Genomic DNA, 24993 nt, shown 5'->3' with positions numbered 1-24993 from the left:
CTTGAGGTAAAGATAGAAATCTGCCATAGGTATTGGTTTATAGTGTTGTTGGGGCTTTTCTTAGCATCTAGCTCCGTACATGTTTTATACATTATAAGCACTTACTATTATTTTAAATGCTCTAAAATTCCAGAGAAGCTCTCTGTAGATTTGTATTCTAAGGCTTTTCAGTGGGCTGCTGTGTGCTTTAACCACTGATCTTTGCTCAAGTCACTATAACTAACTGCTCTGAAGGTCTTAAAGTGTTTGTAAGTATTGCCCACTATTTTTTACACTGAGAAAATTCACAATTAGGATTTGGGGGAAAAATGCAGTCACCTTACATCAGTATTTTAGGCCACCCACAAAAAATATGAAACAAAAATAATTAATTAAGGACAAGGTCTGTACTGCACCCTCCAGAAACAAGGACCAGGGTTCATACTACTATCTTCAACAATGTCACCGAACCAGTCTGAGCATAGGGTAGGTGAGTATTAAAGGACAAGTGAAAATGTCACAAGTTCCTGTCATTTTTGCAGAAACTTGTTCTTTCCTTCTACCAAATGGGCTTTTTCTAGTGGTTGAATTAAAGTTGTTAGTCTTGGCAGCAAGCACCTTTATCCACTGAGCCATCTTGCTGGCCCCCTAACACTTTTTTAATTGCTTGTTTCTTTTTGTGATATTCACATAGTTGCTGTAAATTACTGACTGCTTCACAGAATTTATAACTGGCATTAATTATGAGTTCCTATTAAAATATTTCTGTGAGGGGAGGAAAACATTTTTATTGATACTACTTAGCAGCCTTACTCTTTTGACAGAGCATCCTAGGCCTCTTCTGACCTTTAGCACCTTCAGGCATACAATGGTGAGCAGATTCCCCTATCCTGGGTAATTTCTATGTATTTGACCTACTGTTGAAGGAATAGATCATATATGGTTTTATTTTGCACTTACTGTTGTGGAATTGCTTTTTCTGATTTTTAGAATAAGTAAGGAGATTTGAAGTCTAAGGGGGAAAAGTAGAATGGTGTTATTCTCCAAACATTCCTGGGAATCTTTAAAATTATGTTTTTTCACATAATAGATTTTTCCCACTCCTGGTCTCTATAGTTTCTTCCCCTGCTAATGCCACCATGTTTGTTTAGGGGTTTGTTTGTTTTGATGGTTCCCATTCATTCTTCACTGGCCTCCCAAGTCTCCCTGGCTTTCCTTTGTTATATATTATACATAGCAGTCCCAAAAATCCTTTTGGTAAAAAGTACATCATGCTACTTTCATTCTTAAATGCTTTACCAACCCTTCCATATCACATTTTCTTGGGCTAGATTCATGGACCAAGAATAACAAGAAATTTGTGTCAGTCACTTCCTAAGAAAGTGTTCTACTGAACGGCAGGAAATAAACTTACCACACTCCTTACAGATCAATCAGTATTATGGAACTGTAGTACTGACTGCCACTGAAGACTTACTTTGAGGTTTCTTTCCATTGCCTTTGGCCTATCCTGCATGTAGTTAAACAGAGCCCTGGAGTCATATCTGGTATTTCTTGTAGCAAGAAGCCTTTGGTATGAAGACAATAAGAATGTTAAATGTTGTACTTGTGTGAGGACCCATACTGCCTATGTGTCCTCAAAACCAGGGATGTTTTCTTTTCCTCCATGTTCTTTGTGTGTACTATAGTGCAGGGCTTCCAGTATGGTTTAATGAGGAGCCTCAACAAGGTCTTCACTTTCAAGCCATTTAACTTTAGTCATTTGCCCTTCTGCTCTCTAATACAGGCTAGTTCCTAAGGGAACAGCACACTCATTTCTACATGGTTTCTGAATATTGGACAGGTTTGCTTCTGGGGTCTAGCTTGACAACACTGAGCTGAGGCACACAGAGTCAGACTGCACCAATGCTGCCACACCTTTATGTAATGTTCATACTGAGGAAGTCAAAGAAGAGAGTCTCTCCCAGCCCTTGTTAGGGGCTCTTTGCCCTCCCTTCCTCTACTCATAGTCCTCCTGCAGCCAGCAGGAGTGAGGGAGCCAGTTTGAGTTGATTACTTTTGACATCAGTTGTTAACATAATTTTGACATTAAGCTTCTCCCTAGCTCTGGGGTGATTCTGACTATGTCCAGGCTCTGGCTTGAGGAACCACGGGGAGCCTCTGGGGCCCCAGATCTGGCCTCACTGGAGGCAGCCTGGGAAGAGACCGGTGTTTCTCAAGCATACGCCCTCCAGGCCTGGGGATGGGGCCCCAGCAGATGTCTGGATTTGGTAGCCAGGGCCTGGAGCCGGATGCTGAGAATGAGGCCTGCAACTCATTTCCCCATTAAACATTCTGAGAACATCTGCACCAGTTTCCAAGGCTTCTCCTTAATTGCTTTGATTATTGTGTGAAGTTAAGAACTGGCACATTTCCGTGATGTTGTGATGAAGGTGAAAAGATCGCTCTTAATTAGATTAAAAACATTTTTTTCTTCCTGTGTAATTTCTCCTTGAAAAATCAAGGCCACTTTTTTTGTTTTCTTTGTCCAAAGACCTCCAGAAACTTTCCTCCCCACCTCTCAAGAGGTTTCTGGGGAATGTCCTGTGAGCTCAACTTTTGGAGAAGATAGTGCTTAACCCAGATTCCATTGTATATTAAAGTTTCCTGGGGCCTCTCTTGCTGCCTGGAACCTTCCCTTGCAAATGTGTCTTGGGAGACCTGGACAGTGATTTCTTGCAGCATGGAAAGCTGGGTGGACTAATTTAGTTCTGCAGGCAGCTGTGCTACTCATGCTCTGCTTCCTGGGCTCACTTATAGCTGGCTCTGTCATTGCCTGTCCTCTTTAGCACCTTACTATTCAGACCCCACCCTTGGGCCCAGAGAACCACTTCCATTTACTCTGAGATTTATGTGTTAGGCCTGTTATCTCCATTATGAGAAAAGGCATTCAGGGCAAAGTCTCCAGCACTATGAACTCTGTAGTTGTACAAAGCCTAGCATTGTTCCTAGGATTTCTTGGGATTCCATAGGTCATCTTCAACTGTCATGTCACTGTCCATCTCAAGTTAAATGTATCTTTCAGTCTTTGCATGAACCCAAATTACAGCATGTTTCATAAAGTGCTGCAAACTCAGGGTAGAAAGAGCTCTCTAAAGAGAAGTTTGCACTATAACAGTAGAAAGTCAGTGAACAGCTGTATGAAGCACCTTTCCCAGAGTTTCCTGGCCAATGCAAAGCTAAAAAGCTGGAGCCTCTGGCCAGATTTTTCTACCTAACCTTCCTCCCTGACTTCTACCCTGCAAAGCTTAACAAGACTGTCAAGGGGTGTTTGTTGTTTTGTTTGCTGTATTTTGTAATCTAGACTTACCCCCAAGCCTATCTCCTCAGGCTCGTATCTAACCCCTAGCTTTATATACTAAGTGCTCTTGGTAACAGACTGCTGATCCCAATTCAATCTAGTTAAGGACAAATGGGTCATTTTTCTAGTTTATGAATCTGAACCTTCCAGACACAGCAGACACAGCAGGATCTATCTAGTGATGCTTTCTCTCTTTCCCCTTCTACCCTGTTCCTATCTATCCCCGTGCATGTCCTTATATCTGTATCCTTAAGCAACCACGTTCCAGTGAGTGTAAGGCTGCTAATTTACATGTACCATGAGAAAGATGTCAGACTTCTTCCAAGTGATTTCTGCCACATGCTCAGGCTAGGCAATCATTGCTCCCAACCAAAGTACAACTATATTTCTTAAGCTGTGGTCCAGCCACAAAGCCTCCTTTGGAAATAGCCAATGGATTCTAAAGTTTTACACACTGAGGGATAGGAAATGATGACCCCTCTAAGGAAGATTTGGTGAACTATTTCCAGAAGCCAGTCCTGGTTGCAGAGTTCACAAAAACAACAGGTGTCCACTCAAGCAAGGTATTTTCCTAAGCGGAACTGGGTACCAGCTGTGAATATACATTTACACTGCACTCTTGCCTTGTTCCTGGCAGCTGTTGTGGGAATGGTTTTTACACTTTCTGTCCTTGTCTCTTCTCCCCTCTGAGTGAAGACACAGGTGGTGGTGGGTCTAGTCTGGCTCAAGGTCTGTGAACAGGGCATGGGCAGTTGGCACAGGCTGTGGGGCTGCAGCTCAGCAAATGTCACGCAGGACCTGGCTGCAGCTGTCCAGATGCCCTAAGAAGGGTTTTTTTTCCTTCATGGTGCAGGATCCACAGGGCTTTGGCAAATCCACCAAGACGGGGAAATTGATTGAGGGGGGGATAGAGAAAGGGCCTCTGCTAGGGAAGGACACAGGCAGCTTGTTTATTCCATCGGAGTGAGTTGGCTCAGGGGACTTGCCTGTGCCAGGCACCGGAGGTGACATGGGAGGGAAGAAAGCAAGGTTCCTGTGCGGAGGGCCAGGCACACATAAGCCCCACAGCAATTGAGGGGGCAATCTCTATAGCCTTGGGGAGCTTATGGAGGAAGGTGGTTTAGGTTACATCTGGGAGATCATGCAGGATTATAATCAGTTAGGAGGAGGAGGGCAGGGGTGAGCAGCTGGGTGAAGTTACTGACACCAGCAAGTCTCAGCAGAGGGCAGTGGGCAACAGGGTGGCCTGGAGCCTTGCAGAGTTGGACTTGGAATGCTCAAGTGATGATTGGGTGTGCAGAGGGAGAGTCTGGGAGCTCAATGCAGGAGTAATGATGCTAGGAAAGGGAAGGTCTTGGAGAGCTTGGGAAGAAAAAGCTCTGCCATTGGGTTTCTTGGGCATCTTAAGGACAGAATGGAGGAGGTGAGTGAATAAGGACACTTAGCTACATTGTGCTAACCCCAAGATGATGAGGGCAAGGTATAGGCTCATATGAAATAATGTTTTCTGACCTCTAAATGTTATCATTCATTCAAATAGAAAATACATATACTATAAGGAAGGAAATGAAAATCATTTGAAGTCCTTCATAACAAACAGATCACATTTTGATCTATTTCGTTCTAGTCTTTTTTTTTTCAATGCTTAAGTAAAATGCAAATCACCCTAATGAGTAGGCCCTTTGGCTGAGAAGGAAGATGCTGCGTACAGTCTGGTTTTGGTTCTCTTGAGAGAGGGTGAAACTTGGCAGCGGGTAGCCCCAGCTGGGGCAGTTGCCACGCCTGAGGCTACATTCGCCATTCCAGACCTCCCATTTTCCTAGAAAACAAAATTGTTTTGTTCTGCCCTGCACACTTAGGTCCAGATTCTGGCTCTGACAAGACAGAAGCAGCCAAGGAATGAAAGCATCAAAAACTGGGATAGTTTTAGGAAAATGTGACTTCACTGTCACTAGGAAACAGTACTTTTCTTCCAGGACCAGGTGCTCTGACACTGTTTGGTTCAGCAGAGAACACCTGACATTGCTCTAGTGTCTTCTACGCAGGGTTTAAGGTGAATGAATGTCTTGTAACATTTATCAAGGTCTCACAGTTTGCTCTGCAGTAGGGCGGTCTTTTCACATCTTTATGAAAGACCAACTCTGGTCTCTTCAGAGATGGGGGTGCCCAATAGGGCTTCTTAAAACACAATACATGCCCCCCCAAGCTCTTGCCTAAGAGGAGCACCACCAGTGTGTTTAAGTTGAAACCCTGCCCTACCAACTCCCTTCTAGAATCTTTGAGATGTCTGACCTGGCTGTGAGTACAGATCCAAATGAAAGCGGGTGGCAGTCCTGACTAGTATTTCCCCATGGGAAGGGAGGCACCCCTAAAGTCTCTGAAACACGTCTAGCAGACAACAGTCTCTCCTCTTGACTTGGAAAAACAACTTTGCTGAGCCCCTCTTTGACCCTCACTGCAGGGGCCCCATGAACCCTTCCCAGGATTAAACCAAAGAGTCCACATTCCTCTCTGGCAGGTGCAGGCCCCGCCCGCTGTGGACAGCCAACTGATGTGCACATTTTAATTTCCTAATACCAGGACTGAGCCTTTCTCAGGGGTTGAGGGGCTCACCCTGGGCCCTCAGGCTTGGAGATGGCACTTGTCATTTTGGGTGTGTAGAACACAGCCTCCTCTTCCAGTCACCTCTATGCTGCTCCTTTCTTGTATATACAAGTGATGCAAGCATTGAAATATGTATTTGTGGTCTTTTTCTTTCTTTTTTTTCCAAAAGAACATTTGAATCCTGGATGAAGTTTTAGCTGTGACTTGACAAGTGTATAATATAACCCAGTACACTTGAATCTCAGCCCTGAGTCTCTAGAATGGGAACAGTAACATATTCCCACCACGTCCCAGACCTGTGGGCCTCTTCATGTGCACACATTCCTCAAGGTTTACAGGTCTTTCCCTGGTCTCTCTGAGGATGTCACAGGCACAGAGCCCTTTACTTGAGCCCTTCTTCCAGTTATGACTAAGTAATGTCTGTATAGTTTCCTGCTGGAAGTCTGCTGCTGGCCCCATCGGCCATGAGCTCCTGAGTTTATTTACATTTCCCTGATTGCTAGTCAGGCACAACACCTTTCCATAAGCTCATCAGGCTTTTGAATTCTTGTCTCATTTTGAGGGTGTGTGTGTGTGGGGGGGTGTTGCTTATTTTTCAGTTAGGTCATTTTTTTTCAGTGCTAGAGTATTAAGCCTAAGGTCTTATACCTAGTAGGAAAACACTCTACCACTTATATCTAATAGGAAAACACTCTACCACTTTGCCACTCTAGCCCTCATTTTGCTCTTTGGGTTATCCTGACTCACTGTTGTCCAGACAAGGTCTTAAACTTAACAGTTTTCTTTCCTCAGCTTCCTAAGTCGCTAGGATTACTGACCTACACCACTAGGCTTACCTATTTTTTATTGATTTACCTAACATTTTATGTTTTAATATTTTTGAATCTTCTTTTACTATTTAAAATGTATTTAGATACTTAGGTTTTGACTCTGAGTGTGGCCAAATAGGTATTTTCCTTTTTGATTATTGCTTCTTAGTTATCCTACCCCAAAGCAATGTAGATATTCTTCTATATCCAGGCCTATGGTCCTTTTATTTCTAGTCATAAGCCCTGAAATGCCAAGAATGAGTTTTAAGTGTATGCTGTGAGAAAATTGAAGGCCCACTTCAGTGTTTTCCCCATGTGAAGTTCCTTCTCCTTGAATGTTTTTTTTTTTTTTTAAAGATCATCTCATGATAAATAAGCCTTTACTACATTGCAAGTGTCCATGTGTAGGCCTATTTTCTAACATCCAGTCCTGTCCCACTAGCCAGTTAAGTCTTTCCTTGAATCAGTTCCACACTGTATAAATGACCACTATGTAGAAGTACTTGTGTTTGGTAAGCATATTAGCCACTCTGTTCTTAAAGAATATTACTTTTTCCTGGTCTTTTACACTTCCAAATAAATCTTAGAATCTACTTGTCAGGGTATTAACCACAAACATTAGGATTTTCATTAAAATTTGGGAAGTTTTTTTCTGAATTTTTTGAGTGTTTTGTCAATGCAATAAAGGCAGTTTAGTTTGTGTCTCTGTTTAAAGTTTTGTGTCTCTAAAGTTTTGCGCTTGGTAGTTTTTATCTATCTTTATACACTTAAGATTCTTTTCTACTATCCTGTTTCTTTCCCCCTTTCAATTTGTGTATGTTTTATTTGCATATATATTACATATTCTTCTAAAAGAAAACCAAAAATAATCTTGCAATGTACCTTTCCCTGCAGTACCTTATATATTACTTTGATAAAAACTAAAACAAGTTTAATTTGATAGAACACTGTTGAGCTACAGTTTAGTCCTTCTCCCAGTTTAATTACTTCATGCTCCAAGAGCCTGTCCAATATCTACCACCACACTCATTCAGCAGGTCCTTAGTGTCCTGTGACCTACAGTAACTTCTCAGTACTGTCACTGGAGTTGATGCTTTTGAATACTCATCAAATGTCAGTGCTACTCTGGGTCTGTATAAGGCTTTCTCAAAATTAGAATAGGGTTACAGGTTTTGTAAATGTCATTAAAGCAAGGTGCTTTTCTCATTTTCTTCCATCAATGTGGTGTCAACTTTACGTGATTAAATAGTTCACTGTAACTGAACTACTATTTCATCTTTATTAGACCTAGTTATTAAAAGCAAATCACTAGGACTAGCCAATATTCAGGGAATGAGCAATTTCATTCTACCTCTTGCAAAAGAGTATTAAAGACTCTGTGAATGTGTTAAAATCACTAAAGCAATTAAAACTTATTTTGGGACTAAGGATGTAGCTTAGTGGCAGAATGCTTGTCTAGCATGCACAAAGCCCTGGATTCAATCAATGTCACTAGGGAAAAAAAACCTACGGGAAGGGGACACTTTGAAGTCTGTACTTAAGATTTCACCTACTAATTTTAGCCTTCACCCATGGATCTTTCTTGAAGCAAGCATTTCTATGGTACACTTCTGGTTAACTCATCCTTCTACACTTACAGGGATCACTCTGTTAGAAAGTTCATCTCTTTTGCAGTTGTTTATAAATGTGGACTTGGCAATTGTGTTTCTGGGGTATAAGTGAGTATTATTGTTTGGTCACTGAACTTTTTCTAGTTTTAGCCACTTGTACACAAGTCTTTTGGACATGCTTTCCACATCCTTTTAGGTTCATCTTGTAGTTTTCCTGTGCTAGCCCCAGAAGTGGCCATTTTTCTAAAAAGCCATATTTGCTTTTATTGGCGAACTAACAGTGTTAGAAAATATGATCTGGGCACTGAGTGTTTTCTTTGCAACAAAAGGATCACTGTTTACATCTCCTTTCAGGAAATAAAACTAGGAAATATACATGTCTGTAACTGAAGTCTATATCCATCCATGTTTTACTGTTTGTATCTATATGCAGCTAACCTTTGTCTTCAGCTCCAATTTTCTAGTACAGATACTGGTTAGTATAATCCTTGATGTGTAGTACCCCTACATGAAACAAAATTATCTACAAGAATATTATGTTTGTCAGTATTTTCTTCCTAGTTTTTAGTTTTTCTTTAGTCCAAACACTTTTAAAAGTAACTTTGGCCAGTTCCCCCCATCCATCTTCTCTTTTCAATGCTCTATAATGTATTTGCAACACACAGTCTACTCACCATAGTAGTTTTATTATCTGTCCCAGGGTCCTCCAATATTCCGGTTGATTGCTGGATATTATTCCACTGCATAGGTGGAACATATACGCCATGATTTCTTTATTCATTTAACTGTTGGCATCTTGGTTATAACTTGTTTGTTGCAACTAGAGGTGAAATTGCTGTATACCTTTGTGGGCAGATTTGTGTGAACTTAAATATTTCGTATACTCACCATGTGTGTTTATAAGATTATGAAGTTTGTTTTTCAGAGTAGTTGGGCCACTTTGCATTCCAATCTCTGGCACATGAGGGTTGTGGTCATTCTGCCTCCTTGGAGTGCTTGCTGTTACAAGGTTTTAATTTTATGCTTTATTCATCTTCATAATTTTCAGGGTTATCTCAATGAAGCTTTAATACTGTATTTCCATAAAGACCATGGACAATGCTGAGCAAAGTTTCACATGCTTATTTGTAATCCACTTTTTAAGATGGGTTGCTTGTTTCACTGTTGTCAAATTATGATCATTCTTTATATGCTCTGGGTATGAAGTCCTTTATTCCGCAAGTGATGTACAGTAAATCTGTGATTTGTCTCATTGTCTTCACAAAGCAAAGCATTTTAACAGTCAGTAAGCCTGTTTCTCCCTGATTTTGTTGCTACTTAGCAAAAAATGCACTTGTTACAGGAATAACTCATTTGTTTCTAATTATTATAAAGTTGATCCCCAGCCAGGCGGTGGTGGTGCATGCCTGTAATCCCAGCACTCTAGGAGGCAGAGGCAGGCAGATTTCAAGGCCTGGTCTACAGAGTGAGTTCCAGGACAGCTGGGGCTACACAGAGAAACCCTATCTCGAAAAAACCAAATCCAAAAAACCAAAAAACATTAAAATAAATAAATAAATAAAGTTGATCCCCGCCCCACTCTTTTAGATTAAGTTTTTAGTGTTGTATCTCAATTCACTTTCAAATCTAAAGTCCTAGAGATTTTGAAGTTTTCTTAATTTTTTTTAGTTTTATGTTCTCTTTCAGATTTTTAAAAAGACTACATATAGAATTTCCAATTTATGACTGTTAAACATACCTTGCATTATACATAAATGCTAAATGTGTTAAAATTTATACACACATACAGATGTATGCCCAGATTTGTATGTTTATATTGGAAGTAAATGTAAAAGACTGCTGTAGTAGATGTGGGAAACCCATTCCATAAAGTAAATGTATCACTGTAAAAAAACAAGACAGTCTTTATGATAAAACAACGCAGTGTTAAAAGGCCAAACATAGACTAAGAAAGTTATTTATGCTTTATGTAATGCAAAGTTATTATCTCTAATGAATTAAAAGTTCCTTTGAAATGCCAAGCAAAGGTTATGAATGGGCAATTCTGCAATAAGAATCCCAAACAAGCTAGAAGCAGTCAGTGAAGATGAAAATAAGAAAACCTAGGCCCAGGACCATTGTAGGGTGGTGGGGACTATAAGAATCAGAGGAGAAGACTAGAACAAACTAACTTCTGAGCATGACAGGACAGCTGCATGATTGCCTGCACAAAATCAACACTGTATCACTGAGTAAAGAAATTCACGAACCTCAAGAGGTTCTTAACAGAACCTCTATGGACAGTTAATGGCTCCTGAAGAGGAAGAGTCAGTTTTTCCTTAACATTCTAACTCCTGGTGGGTCAATCATACTCCAGTGTACAGCCCCACACCCGGAAGTACATAGAGAGCACAAACTGAAGTTGATGGATTATTAAATTTTAAAACAAGAGAATACAAACTTGGGAAGTTAGGAGGTAGGTGGGGATCAAAGTTCATTGATCATTTCAACTAATAACAATTTTGAAAATGAGTAAAGCTCTGTTTTTATCCATGCTTGAAAGGCCAAGCAAAATTGGAGGGGAAGAATAGTTGGCTACAACTTAACAGAAGAACAATCCAAAAGCACTTATTAATATTACCAAAGTCATGCCATCTCACCTGCCCAGTGTGTCAGCAACTTTTAACAATAAAGATGGATATTACATCACTGTCTTATTGTCACAAAACTACAAGACTGAATGCCCATAAAATATGGGATGAGTAAGCTAATTGTGATAGACCTAAACTAAGGCCTCATGTGCTGCTAAAATAATCATTAGATGCATAGCTGTATACCTAAAGAAAAGAATGTCACATAATAAGGAAAACTGACAAGAACAGAAGTCTGTCCAAGTTTATGACATCCCATTTGTGCTATCCATGATGAGAAAAGCCAGGCAAGAGCCAGGGACCCAGCCATAATTGAGACCACTGTGAATTTTTCAATATTCCACTCATAAGAAGTACTTAATACTTCTACATTAAACACTTTAAAGGAGAAGTGAATTGAGAGCAAACACTAGTAAGCTGGAAACGCTGTAAAGACTGATCTGGATCAGTCTCCTGAGCTATGGAAATCAACCATTGGGACAGTTCGGAGACCTTCCTCAAAGAGCACCTGGATGATATGGCATATGGCCAGAACAAGGAATTCATCTTGTGATTCCTAATATGCAGAGGTACTAGCATCCTTTGTTGCCTGGCCCACTGATCTGCCAGTATATGTGTGTGATTGCATAGTACTGGAGATCAGTGCTTTCATTTGTTCTTGGCACAAATGTTTTGTGTGAAGCCGGTGAAAGGCCCAGAACCTAACATAGGGCAGCTACCACATCCGGGAGAATGCACAAGCCTTTATGATTTACCCTGGGAGGCTGAGCTCCAGGTATCTGGAGACCAATCTGAATGCCCATTCACTTATTCCACTCAGTATAAACCAACCTCATGGGTAAGGCTGAAACTTCTAAGCTCTGTCCTCACTCATTACCTGGTCTTAAAAGCTCACAGGTTTATCCTATAACAATAGCAGGTTGGGGTGGATATTTGAGTCTAGTTCTGTCCAATTCTGGAGCCCCTTCATGATTAAGTTTCTACTGAAGCCTAATGAGCTGTCCCCATACCTTCTTCACAGTAAGGAAGAGCCCTACACTTCTGGAAGTAAGCACACCCCATTTCTTGAGAACAAACAGCTTTGCTGAGGACCTGGACCTGGAAGGGGAGACACTGCTGACCCCCATCACCCATGTGTCACAGTGAGTGTCCATTTGCCCACAAAGGCTGGGGCTCAAGGGAATTGCCCTGGCATAGGGAAAAGCGTATCCTATTGCTGAGATGAAGTCTATTTACCCAGTACCCAGAACTCACTGCCTATCCTTATGAACCAGGGGACACTGGCTGCTGGGGCAGGCCTCAGGGCCCAGGCAGGAAAGAAGAGCAGGGGCTTTCCCACCGAATCTGGAAACATGATCCTCTTGTTTTGACTTATGGAAAACCAGACTGATCATTTTCCACTTGTTTGCATGCTTTGAGCGGCTGAGAAACTTGTTTTTTTTTTCTTCCTCCTCTAAGCCCCTCCACCACTCCTTCAAGAGAGTCAACGTTATTTTTTAGCATTTTCCAGCGGAACTTTGGCCAAAGCCATGGGGTAGATGCCCAGTGCTGCCTGCCAGTTGCCACTACTGTCCTTGGGGGCTCCTTCAGGTGGAGGAAATGGCTGATTTTCTACGCCTTCCAGTTGGCTTCCCCCCCCCCCAGGCGCAGCTGGCCTGGGACACATGCCCATCTTATCCTCCCCCCCATTTGGGCCCCCATCACGGCATCAACAGGCTAATCCCCAGTACTCAGCCATACCGTGATTTCTCTGCAACATGTGACCCAAATGTTCCTTACCAAGGCCCAGTAGAGGCAGCAATGTGGCGGAGGCCAGTCACTCAGACCCCTTCTGACTACTGCCCCACTGGGTACTCCCCTGCAAGTATCTTTATGTCAGGGTGTTAATGCCATACTCTTAGCTCTCCTGAGATTCATATACTAAGACTCTTTCACTCTTTCTACTAAAATTCTTGTCTTTTAACCTTGTGTGCTTGGCCATAATGCTTCTGGCCTATGCCTAGATTTCAGGCTTAACTTTGCAATGACTGAAGAAACTGGGATTCACAATGCTAAGGGCTTCTTAAGTAACCAAATAGCCAAGTTGAAGCCACCCTGGGGGAAGGCGGGCTTGTCAGAGGAATGATTATGATCAAACAAGGTATGCCCACTATCTTCCCAGGCCACCCAAACTCAAAGGAGGTTAGCAGTATCTCATGGTTTGTAAGATGTAGAGAGGGTTCGTAGGTTCTGAGAAAGCCAGAAAGTTATTGATAAGCAGGGGTCACTCTCCCTCCTAAGATAGCCTCACAGGCTAGCTGCATTAGCAGGTAGGAACAGAGGTGTGAGTAGGAGGCCAGATAGGCTAGGCAGGTATAGGCTGACATCAGTGGGTAGAAAAATAGCTTACACTATGGTTAAGTCTGTCCATCAAGTCCAGGGCATGGGACAACTCAGTGTAAACACTGGTGTCTTGTGGCTGGTGATGTATGCAATATGCCAGTGCCTGCCTAGGAGTAGGGATAGTAAGCACCATGGCAACCAAAGCAGGCCCCAGGGAATTGCCTAAGCCTAGAAAGGCCAGTCAGCCTTCTTATCCCCCTGACCACTCACCTCTATTAGTACCCATTCCATTATATTCTTCTGGCCATGGAACAACCTCCAGACACAAAAGCATCTGTATCAAGACAGAGTAGCACTCTCAACAAACCATCTACCCAGATGGACAAACATGTCTTGCATCTCCCAGCACCAATGGGGTCCCACGCAAGGGTAGAGACTGGTGATACATGCCCATAGTTCAGACCATAGATGCCTTATAACCACACCTTTAGGGACAAAAAGGCACCTGTGCTGGTATCAGAGTACTAGGCCAATTCCGATCTCCACTCTGAGGTAACAGAGCCTTAGAGATCTGAATGATGCTTTCTTGGCTGCTATAGGCCTAATGTGTCACCATCTTTCTAGGTACCACAGATCTTCTCAGGCCAGCACTCCTGAAGCCTGAGTAAGTGGACAGTCATTATCCAGTCAAGTCTCTACCCAAGAACACACCAAGACCTTTTCTAGGCCAATTTATTCCAAATGCAGCAGCTGGGAATGAGCCAACCTAGAAAGGTGGGAAAGTAGGAAAGAAGGAGCCCATGGTAGTGATGAGCTAAAAGGCCTAAGGTAAAGACTGAGAGAGATCACAGGCTTAAGCAAAAAATATGATGTGGTCAAAGCAGAGTTGGGGTCAGGGTTGAGGCATCTAAGAATCTAGACACCCACGTAAGTAGAAGTCTAGTGCCATCCTTGCTGGAAGTCCTAGCAAAGAGGATGGATGACCACAGACCTGGTGTGTGTCCGGGTCCCAGAACCCTATGTGCTCCAAGGACTACTGATTGGCCTTACTGAGACACCTTCCCATTCTAGGGGAGCAGAGAGGCGATCGTGGGTACTATGTAAGGGGCCCACGTGCCCACACCAGGGCTGCATTCCTTTGCCTCTTGCACAGTCAGCCTATTGATTGATGGTTGTAATTAAGCTAGGCTCCGGCAGCTTACTGATGCAGCATGGCTCCTGTGGGCAACTGGTCCTATGAACCTACACTGAAAAAAGAGGCACATACCCTAGTATGTGTCTACCAGGGTCAGAGATGTATACTAGGGTCTTGCAGGGGGCAGAGTGGGTGGGAAGCAGTTGCAGAAAAACAGATCCATTTTTCTTCAGCATTTTACTGATGTTAAATGTATTACCATGCTGGGCCAGTTCCAGAATTCAAATTAAAAGCATAAATAAAGACACATTTTGTTTCCATCTCAAACTCTCCCCGCCCAGGGGCCCTAGGGAGGTGAGGTCACTGTAGCCTTGATTATGAGAAGGTCCCTGGGGCTGGGTGAAGCTCCTCTTTTCAGAGCCTGTTGGCCACTGATAGTTTGGAAACAGAAAAGCCAAGGTGCAGGCCTATTGAAAGCCAGAGAGTTGCTGGTAAACAGGAAAGGATGCTGAGAAGGCATAGCTTCTCTGACCCCACTTCAACAGGCACGCACCAGCAGCTCCTCGTGTAAGCCCCAGGCCTCATCCAACTCTGGGCAGCTGGGCCTCAGCGTTGTATACATATTTCAGTCAGATGCTGTCTTCCTGGTTCTAACATCATTGAAAAGTAACCCTATAATCCTCAAGCTCCCTCAACATGAAAGAATCCTCTACCCAAAGCCTTGTTCCAGGCTTCTGAGGGCCACAGGAAATAGAGACCTACTGCCACAAGAGATGGGGTGGAGGTGGGGTATCTTTACAGCTAACAGGGTAAGTCTCCAGGATTCTGTTTACTGAGGTTAACTGGCAAGGGCTAATGTGTATCCCACCAGCTAGAATGCCCTTGTTGGTCCTGTAGCCATCAGAACTGCCCACCTTTCCAGTGTCTACTCAATCCTCCCTTTTCCCAGGGATGCTTCTCATATCCTCTTGAAGTTATCACCAAGTCTCCCTGATCCTAGCCTGGGTCAGGCAGGGAGCAGAGTGTCTGTGGCTGTTCAGGGCCACTCCTTTTTCAGCACTCCCCAAAATTCTAGCTTGAAAGAACCCTAAGACTGCCAGTCCTACTCTGACACAGAAAGCACATCATTAGCCTTGCCTGAAATAAAGCAAGGTCTCCAGGTACCTCCCATAGATGTCGAGGCACAGGGCCCAGGAGATGAGCACCTATAGCTCAAAGCTTAAGAAGCATGTCTGGGTTTGACCTCAGTGAGCTTCCCCTACAGCCACTTTACCCCACCCTCCAGCTGATGAACCAATCAGACCTTGTCTGGAACCATTGCCCCATTCATTGTACAAGGATATCCAAGATGAACATCTCCAAAGGCCAAGCATACCATAAACACAGCAGCCTATAGCTCAGCCTGGCTCTGCCAAGTGGTTTCCCTGAAGATTTCTTCCAAGAGGTTGGTTCCTGAGTCCTCTGACTTTTTTGTTGTGACATTTTTCAACTGGAAGCCTCAATACTTATTTACTAACCAGCCTGTCATCCCACTGTGGGATGAAATTCAGGGGCCACCCACTTCACCAAGATGGGTGGAGGAAAGTCTAGAGGACAGAGGGAAAGTAAGAATACAGGCTAGGGCATTGCAAGAATCCCACCAGGTGCCCACAAGCACCTCCCGGGCGAGCATGTGCTTGCCGGGCCTCTTGTGACATGACAGCTTCAAAAATCTTTGAGCAAAACCAGCCCTGCGTGCGTTAATTAGAATTTCCATGTCTTCAACTTTCTCCTGGACCCTGCAGAATCTCATGCCAAGACGTTCGAGTTTCTCTTTTCCAGGGAGGCCCGCTGTGGCCTGGCTTTCATCCACATCACTACTAATGTCTCCTGAATTCTGCATTTGTCAGCGAGGCTGGGGCCAGCCTATGCTTTCTGGAAAGGGGGGCATTGGTGGACCAGGGGGCTAGCTCTTCTGATGAGACTGCTGTGCCTGGGATGTTCAGGGCCTGGAGACAATCAGGGCCTGCTGTGGCACTCAGTGAGCACCCATTTCTCTTACTTGGCTTCTCAACCTGCAAACGATGATGGAAGAAGACGGAGGGGCCAGGATGGAGGCAGTGTCCAGGAGGACAGAGAAGGGGGCTTGTCAAAAACAGATGAAAAACTAGTTTGACTTTCCAAACCAGTGTCCTGTCTTGTGAATCTCCAGACCACCTCTGTCTGCACAAGGTGCCAAAGAAGCCCCATGGGAGCCCTCCCAGGAGGGCTGTGCAAGGCTGTATGAGTCACGGGATCCCTGTCAGAGCCCCACAAGGCCCCGGCCAGGCTCAAACCCGTCTCTGAAATGCACGGGGGATTAAATGTTCTCCTAATTAAATTAAAAGCGAGGCGGAGTGGCTCAGTGGGAAAGAGATGGACTGGGAATCGAATGCCCTCAATCTGGCTCCCAGCCTGCAGGGGCCCAGCTACAGGCAGCCCCCAGTGCCCCTAACCTTCCCTAGTTTCACTTCCTCCATCTAAGCACATGAAAAGGGATGCAGCAACCTCCTAGAATTGTTCTGAGGGAGAGGCTAGGGAGAGTACATGCCACACTGATACCATAAAAGAAAGGTACTCTGAATAACAGAGAGAGCTCTGCAAACATATCTCCTGTGTGCTTTGCCTAGAGCTGGAAGTGGAAACTGAGCTATAGGGGCTGCTGGTGGTCTGGTCAGGGTACTGTAGAACACCTTTTAAACAAGGTGGTAGCCTGGCGGCACGGCCAGTCCTTCTGGGCTTGTACCTAATTGTGACTCTAGTAAAGCTCAGAAAATACTGTTTTCTACACAACATTGTGTTATAAACTTACATATAGGAGAAAGGGAACACACCAAAAGAATAAAGTACACAGATTTCCAGTACAAACAATATATTCTCCCTACCTGAGAGCCAAGCATCCAAAGAAGGCAATAGAATCCCCAGGAAGTCCCCTGATCCCATTTCCTATCACTGACACGACAAGAACAACCATAAGCTCACTTTCCAGCAGCAACAGCCATGTTTGCTGTGTTTGAAATCTACATGGCTAGATCACAAACAGCACACACATTCATGTATCTGGCACTTTCATTCACTATGATGTCTGAGAACCCCCCTGTGAGGCTGAAGAAAACAGTGGTCTCAGGAGACTTTTGAGCGCTGGCATTCCACTCTGTGTGACCTGTGATTTGCTCATTCATTCTACTACCCATGACCATTGAGCAGGTCTTGGTAGTGAGTTACTAAGAACATTCTATATATGTGTTTGGTAAAAGTTATGGCTATCTCTGCTAATTGTATGCCTAGGATAGAAGTGCTGGATCACTGAGGGACTGACTATTTCCCATGGCAGTCACCCCAGTTTTTATCCCTGCTTAGTAGCTTGTGAATATTCTACTTTTTCCACATCCTCACACACACTTGGAATTTTTCACCATTTCCTTTTTAGCCAGCCTGGCTTCTCATAGCATTAAAGTGGTGTCTGTACTTTGCAGTAAGCTGAGCCCCATTCTATATTCTCATTTCTTCACATCTGTAGTTCTCTGTAAGAGAGACCTGAGAGCTGTTCCTCTTCAGGAACAATTTTATCTCTCTCTGTCCTGGATGTTCTAAGTGTGAGTCATTTGTCAGATACACAGATACATGTATTGTAAATTCTGCCCTGCTTGTGGGCTGTCCTGCCCCCTCTCTCTTGGTATCTTTTGATGAACACAAGGTCTTAATTTTAACATGGTCCAGTTAATCAAACATTTCCTCTCTGGATAGTGCTGTTTATGTCCTACTTAAGAAACTTTGACTACTCCAAGGTCATAAAGATATTCTGGTTTGTTCTACAGCTTTAAAGCTCACCTTTCACATGTAGATCTGTAGTCCATCTGGAATCGATTTTTGTGTCCTGTGTGAAGTCAAGGTCAAGATAAGCTTTTTCCTCCACTTGGACATGCAGTCTGACAGAGCACCATCCTTCTCCCACTGCCCTGACTTAGCAGTGTCGCTATAAATCAGCTCACTGTTGGCATATGGTTTGTTTCTGGACTCTCCTGTGTTCAACTAGTCAGCTTTTAGGTTGTTCTCTTTGGCCAGTGTTACCCTTTCATTATCATTGCTGTTTAGCAGTAGGACCTGAGAGCTGGGGTATTCAGGATCCCACAGTTCCTCATGGCTTGCTCTGCTGGCTCTGTAATGCCTCTGCTTCAACATATACACATCAGTTTCTATGAAAACATCCTCTCTGATGGCCCTATGAGGAAAATTGGCCCGATTGGTTCTCCAGCTAGTTCAGTCACCTTCCTTTCCTCTTACTGCCTCTGTAGTTTTCTGCATACGATGATGGTCTGATGTGGGCTCACAATGGCTAAGAACAGTGTCTTCCACGAAACCCTGGGAGGCTTGCATTGGCTATGGGCTCACAATGGTTATGGACTATGTCCTTTAGGAAACCATAGCAGGTCTGGGTCATCCAATCCTGCTCATAGGACCCTAAAGCAGTTTTCTTAATGTCTATGAGCTACAGTTCTCCTGTGTATTAACACTTTGGGAATGTATCTGCCTGTGTTGGTATATAAATTTCAGCAAATGCGGCCAGGTATCCAGCCATATACCTGATTTGGGGAACAACTTGAACAAATATAAAGTATCCCTTTGTGACTGGAGACCCCATAAGGTTGTTGCTTGTTTGGCCTGACAGCTTTAAAAACTGCCAGGTAATGATTTTCCATGGGATACAAATGGGTATCCAGCCATATACCTGATTTGGGGAACAACTTGAACAAATATAAAGTATCCCTTTGTGACTGGAGTCCCCATAAGGTTGCTGCTTGTTTGGCCTGACAGCTTTAAAAACTGCCAGGTAATGATTTTCCATGGGATACAAATGGGTCAGACTGCATCCCAAGTGCTGTCCTAAACAAGATAAAATTAGACTTAAGAGTACCAAGCTCCGGGATGATCTGGAGTATGGTAGCAGCAGGGGAAGGCTCCAAGTCCTGACTAAAGCCTGAAGTAGCTGGGAAAGGGGCTTGTGAGCTGTTTTGACTCCTGTAAATAGAGGTACAAGCAGGGAACTATCATCCATAATTCTGTTGAGGAAGTTGGACATGGGATCAGAGGACTGTGTCTTTGGCAGTTATAGGTTTCTCTGTGTGCTTCAATCATTTGGTCCCGTCATCATTGGGCTGACTTGATAACTCTAGCACCAACCTTCAGACAGACTAAGGAGAGGGCCAAGTTTTATATATTGCCTTCCTTTGGCCCTGTAAATGATAGGAAATATTTACAAACTAGCTTTCAGTGCTAAGGATGAGGTAACCTGTGCTGCACTGCTGGTGCTAGAGTTGGTATAGTTAGCTGACATACATAATGTATATCTGTGTAAGCTGAAGAACTCTTAGTAGGTCAGTGTTCAGCTTCACAAAAGGCTAAGCTAAAGGTTCATGAAGGGCAGAAACTTGCTACTATCACACAAGAAATACTGGTAGAACCAGGCTCATTCTGGGGCACACTGTCACTGGGGGCCTACGTTTCCTTTGGTGAAGGTCAGGTTGAAGTCCTCAAGAGTAGTAAGCTGGCACTCTCAATAATACGTGAGCGTCTATGACCACTGGTAGATTTGAACAGTCCATGGTGGGTTTGGGCACTGGTCATCTGACCCCCTTCTGCCATGGGAATTCTCTGAATTCAGTCTCTTAAGTATACCATGCCTGACATTGCCACATAAGGAAGCCAGGAGCCTTCACCAGCCTTCAGGCCACTCCGGGCATCTCTAGATCTCATAGACTAGGAACTAGGATAGGATGCCCTTTCCTCCTAAGCTTCTCATGGTGCCCCACAGCCTCCAGATCAGCATTTATGCCTATATTTGTATCCTTTTTAGCATAGTTCCGGTGTCCTTGGTAGAAGCCACACTTGAGATACGTCTCCTTGGCAATGACTGGTTAGCAGAGGTCTGACTACAAGCCCATCCATGGGAGACCAGGGTAACATCTTGGAAACATGGAAGAGGAGAATGGGAGGAAGTAGATAGGGGTCTAGTCTAAGTCTCTACTCAGCCAAGCATCTCTTAACTCCATAACCCTGGCCTCACCATCTGCTTAGATATTCTGCCTAAGTAATTTCTCCATACACGTGGCTACAGCCCCAAAAGTCCAGAGACAATTGGCAGGCCCCCTGAGAGCTTCTACTTTAGGGTCACGAGAGAAACTTAGAAGAGAGAAATCAGGGGGCTCTGAAAGAGATTATTGGGGAGGTGTGCAATTCAAGATGTTTTCAGAGATAATTTTTATTCTACCTGGCTTTTCTCTGAGGACCTGGTATAAGCCCTCATATAAAATCAAACTAAGTATAACTCTGTCCTAACAATGGCTTGAGGTACCCTACTGGAGAACTGAGGTAGAAATGAGGCTGCATTTGCAAGGTAATAAGGAAGTATTTGTGTTGTAGGGTGGTAGGCAGGTAAGAAGGGTGAAAGGTGAGGCTTAAAGAATATAGAGTTCTCTACAAACACAAACTCTCAGGCAGGGTTCTAACCTAAATGAATCCACCTATCCTGCTTTAAGGCCTAAACTTGCTGTCCCAAGAGAACTAGGCTCATTGAGGTAGGTAGCACTGTCCTCTGGGCTCCACCATTAATTCCTAGGCAGCTGGTCTCTGTACCCAGGTGAAAATGGTAGGGTGAAGGTCACATTGGGACTTAAAGTGCTTATTGTTCTGGGCCTGTCCCCTTGCCCTGGCCTTGATTACATTTAGGCCATATGTGTGAGCCAATGCCCTGCCTTCTGCTCCAAGGTCTTTTTCTCTTGACTAATTCTCTCTCCTACATCTTTTATTTCCCTCAGGTTTGTATATGGAGTTAGTTAGTTTGTTTGTTTTTAGAAGCAGGGTTTCTCTGTATAGTTTTGGCTGTCCTGGAACACTCACTTGGCAGAGCAGGCTGGCCTCAGAAACCTGCCTGCCTCTGCCTCCTGGCAGCTTAAAAGGCTTGGATTAAAGGCATGTGCCACCACTACCCAGCTTGGATTTATTAAATTAAATTGGAACTCTGATAATCCAAAACACTGAAATGGTCTTTTTCAGAAAACAGAAACCTACCCTATGAACTCTACCAGCTGGTGTGTAGGCTTAATGCAGGTGCCTGGGGTGGGGTGGGGGGGTTCCAGGGGGTGGGGAAGTGAACACAGCAGAGGCAACCTTCAGTGGAGTATTGCTTGACAAAAGGCTCCAGGTTTGACTGGACTTAGCACGTTATGTGCAGAAGGGGAGGGATAAAGCAGTCCACTCCAGAGGCCCAGGGCTTCACTTAAGATCTTCCCTCTGGGGATGTGATTTAGCAGTTATAGAGCCTAGCTTATCGTTTATGAAGCCCTGGGGTTGAGGCCCAGCACTGCATAAACTAGGTCTAGTTGGACACATCTCTAATCCCAGCACTCAGGAGCTGCAGGCAGGAAGGTCAGAAGTTCAAAGTCATCCTCAGTTACAGTGAGTTTGAGAACAAACTGAGCTATATGAGATCTGTCTCAAACAAACATATTCTTCCATAAGGTTCTGTATACTCCATGCTACCAGGCTTTTCTTTACCAGACTGTCTCATCAATGGACAATGGCCCCATCTCGGTATCTCAGTAGGTCTGGGTTTGGGTCACAACATCCTTGGAGGTGTCATTCAATGGAAACACAGGAGAATGGAAGTCAGTCAATAAGAGATCTAATGGCATGACCAGAGCCAGAAAGTGGGCCCAGTTCTTACTCCTAAGTTCTGTTTTTCTGATGGGACCTATCTCCTCTGTATGGGGTTCTGTCAGTTACCTCCAGCAGGGCTAGATCAAATGACTGTATTACTGCTAGCTATCTGGGGCATTTTCTTAAATACCACACTCAAAACCTAGGACTGGAACAGGAAGATCCTTCCAAGGTGATGAGGACAACTACAGGCTCTGCCAGGAAGAAGCTGGTAGAGTTGAGGTTCGATGCAGATACTTAAAGATGAGATCTGAGACTGGACAAGGAAAGAGAGTAAATCTGGCCAGTAAAACCATAATAACACTTACAGAAAACCCGAAAACCCTAATGGACAACACTGTTTTTGACTAAGCAAAAGGATCAGATTGGGCCTTAGAGCCATAGACAGAAGAGATAGTCAATTGTAATTAGATAATCTGAGCACCTTGTGGCATCTAGAACAGGTGAGATAGCAATGCCCAGATGGCAAAGCCTCAATTGCCTCCGGAATTGATCTCAGGAGAAATAATCCTGCCTTCCAGGAGACTATGGCATTGAAAATAGTCTCATTTGAAATCAAAGTGAGGAGCCTTTGAGCTGAGCCTCTGCCCTGGGTATTAGGACTTGCTGAGCACAGAACGAAAATGTTTACCATAGTCACTCATTCATTCTGATGGCTGCAGAAGGGTCTCCACATGTTCCCTTCCTAGCTGGACAAGTACAAATCCCAGTAACTTAGGCTAAGAACCAGACAGTCTACCTTGTTATTGCTGATCACTACTGTGACCCATTATCAAAACCATGACAGCATTATAAATGTATAACTCTTGGGGATGCTGGATTCTGGGGCTTGGAAGGCTTAGGTAGGGATAGAGATCCCTGATATGTTGGAACGTTCTAGTAGCAAAGGGTTACTGCAGCCCAAACAGCAGCCTCTTCATTTCTAGGCCCAAGAATGTTACAGGCAGGAGGAAGCTAAGATTTCCTGGAAGCAAGCACAGGAAGGTATGAAAGCTTAGTCCTAGGGGCTGCTAGACAGAAAAAAAAGTCTCTGACTGGGGTGAGAACAGACATAGGGGAGGACCCCTCTTCTGCTTTTAAGCTGTTTGGGGCTTGCAATGTGACCTTCATTTTCACTGTTGGCTATTCGATGAGGACAAGAATTAGGTCTCCCCACTGGTAGGAAGGGAGGAGTGGAAGCTGGTTTGTGGGGCCACCCAGGGTGGGCTCAGGAAGGGAAGGAATGCGACTGAGGCTGGGTGGGGCTGGGGAGAGCACAGCCAGTTGTTGGTTTTTCTTGGGGCCCAGAAATATTTGAATGGACACCGAAGCCCCTCTCTCACAGCCCCAGCGTGCACACTAGCATCTTTCTTCGTCAGATGGCTGTTAGAGCTGGAGACCAAGGATACCCTCTGGAAATCTGAATTCCATTCACTTTTGGCAAAGAGCAGCTTCCTGCTTAGGGAAGGTGTGTGCATGTGTGTACTCCCAACCACAGAAACTGGTAGAGGGGAGAGACATGTGGGTGGATGGCTGTTTGAAAAGATAGTAAGATGGCTCTAGTGTCTCCAGGCACTGGATGGCACTTGCAAAGCTTGTCTCTAAGATTAGGCAAATATCTCCAGGGAATGAATTAGAAACGTGCAGTCTGTGTTGCCTTTGAAATAAGCTCTGGCTTAAAACCATCACAGGGAAACATGCCTTTGAATTGGAAAGCCAGAACGTTTTTGCAAAATAATTCAAAAAGTTTGTTGAACCTTAAACCTTTCCTGATGACTCCTTCCTTCTGAACTTCACTCGTTAAAAGTTGCTATGATCCCAGCCCCATGCCAGACCAGCTTCCTGGAAACTCTCGCCAACTGCTGGCCTTTGGAAAGGCTTGTCACCCTAATAGCTGTATTTAAAAAAAAAAAAAAGCACTGGGCACCTTGACTGCAGGATCTGAAAAGTCCTTTGTGTTAGCTCCAGCTGCAGAGTTTTTCCAGGCCTCCCTTCTGGGGCTGACTGGAGCTGTTTCTCTCCGTTTCCTCTTATACTGGCGGGTACAAGGCTGGCCTCTTCCCACCCAACATCTCTGCCAGAGCCCAGGTGGGCAACAGGGATGCCAAAGGCAGAGTCCATAGGAGAGCCTAGCATGGGCATGTCCTGAGTGGGCAGGTCTAGGGGTAGGCTCACAGCTTCTTCTCCTTCTTCCCCAACCATGGGGATTCAGTAGGGAGAAGCGAGGGCCCCTCTTAGGTCAACATTGTGTCATTTCCACAGAACAGAGCCAAACTAGCTCCAGAGCAGACCTGTTCCAATGGTGAAGATAACTCGGCCCTCCCCAATGCAGAGTTTTGGCAATATGAAAAGTGGTTGTAGAATGGGATCTAAGTTAAATTTAAAAATAAATCTGTTTAGAAAATATTCAATTAGATCAATAGAGACACAAATAAACTAAAAGATGAACTGTTGTCATTCTTCAGTCTTCAAATTAGAGATTACCTGAAATGGAGGAAAGTTACATAAAAACTTCAATATTTAATGAGGCACAATAGAACAAGTTGTTCTCATTCTTTTCTTTCAGAATCGCTCTACTCAAAATTTTGTAATGACAAGACTTATGTAGCAATCTCACTTCATAGGAGGTGCCTGCCCGTGCAGTGAGGTTCAGGGCACCCTTCAGCAGAGGGTTGCTGGAGCAGAGGCTCTTTTGGAGCCTGCCCTGACTCTGTCTCTGCCTTTGCCTTTCAAAACCTTCTTTGTACTAGAGCAGCCCCTGCTCCAGAGTGACATGAACCAGAGACTCCCAGCTCCACACAGGCATGCTGTCCACACAGCATGCATACTGTGGCTGCCTGCAGCCACTCCC

General features: G+C 44.2%; 1 protein-coding gene across 2 annotated transcripts in view; it reads left to right on the top strand.

Annotated features, from left to right (window-relative positions):
* Positions 1-24993, top strand: part of Kcnq1 (potassium voltage-gated channel subfamily Q member 1) — a 319138-nt gene that overhangs the window by 143351 nt on the left and 150794 nt on the right. For both annotated transcript variants that reach the window (XM_052194811.1, XM_052194819.1), the window contains exon 11: positions 11994-12114. In XM_052194811.1, the coding sequence (XP_052050771.1) occupies positions 11994-12114 (121 nt within the window). The remainder of the gene's footprint in view (positions 1-11993; positions 12115-24993) is intronic.

This window comes from Apodemus sylvaticus, chromosome 1 (genome assembly GCF_947179515.1).
Source record: "Apodemus sylvaticus chromosome 1, mApoSyl1.1, whole genome shotgun sequence".
Classification (NCBI taxonomy): domain Eukaryota; kingdom Metazoa; phylum Chordata; class Mammalia; order Rodentia; family Muridae; genus Apodemus; species Apodemus sylvaticus.
Note: the sequence above shows the minus strand (reverse complement) of the source record. Positions and strands in the feature narration are given on the sequence as shown.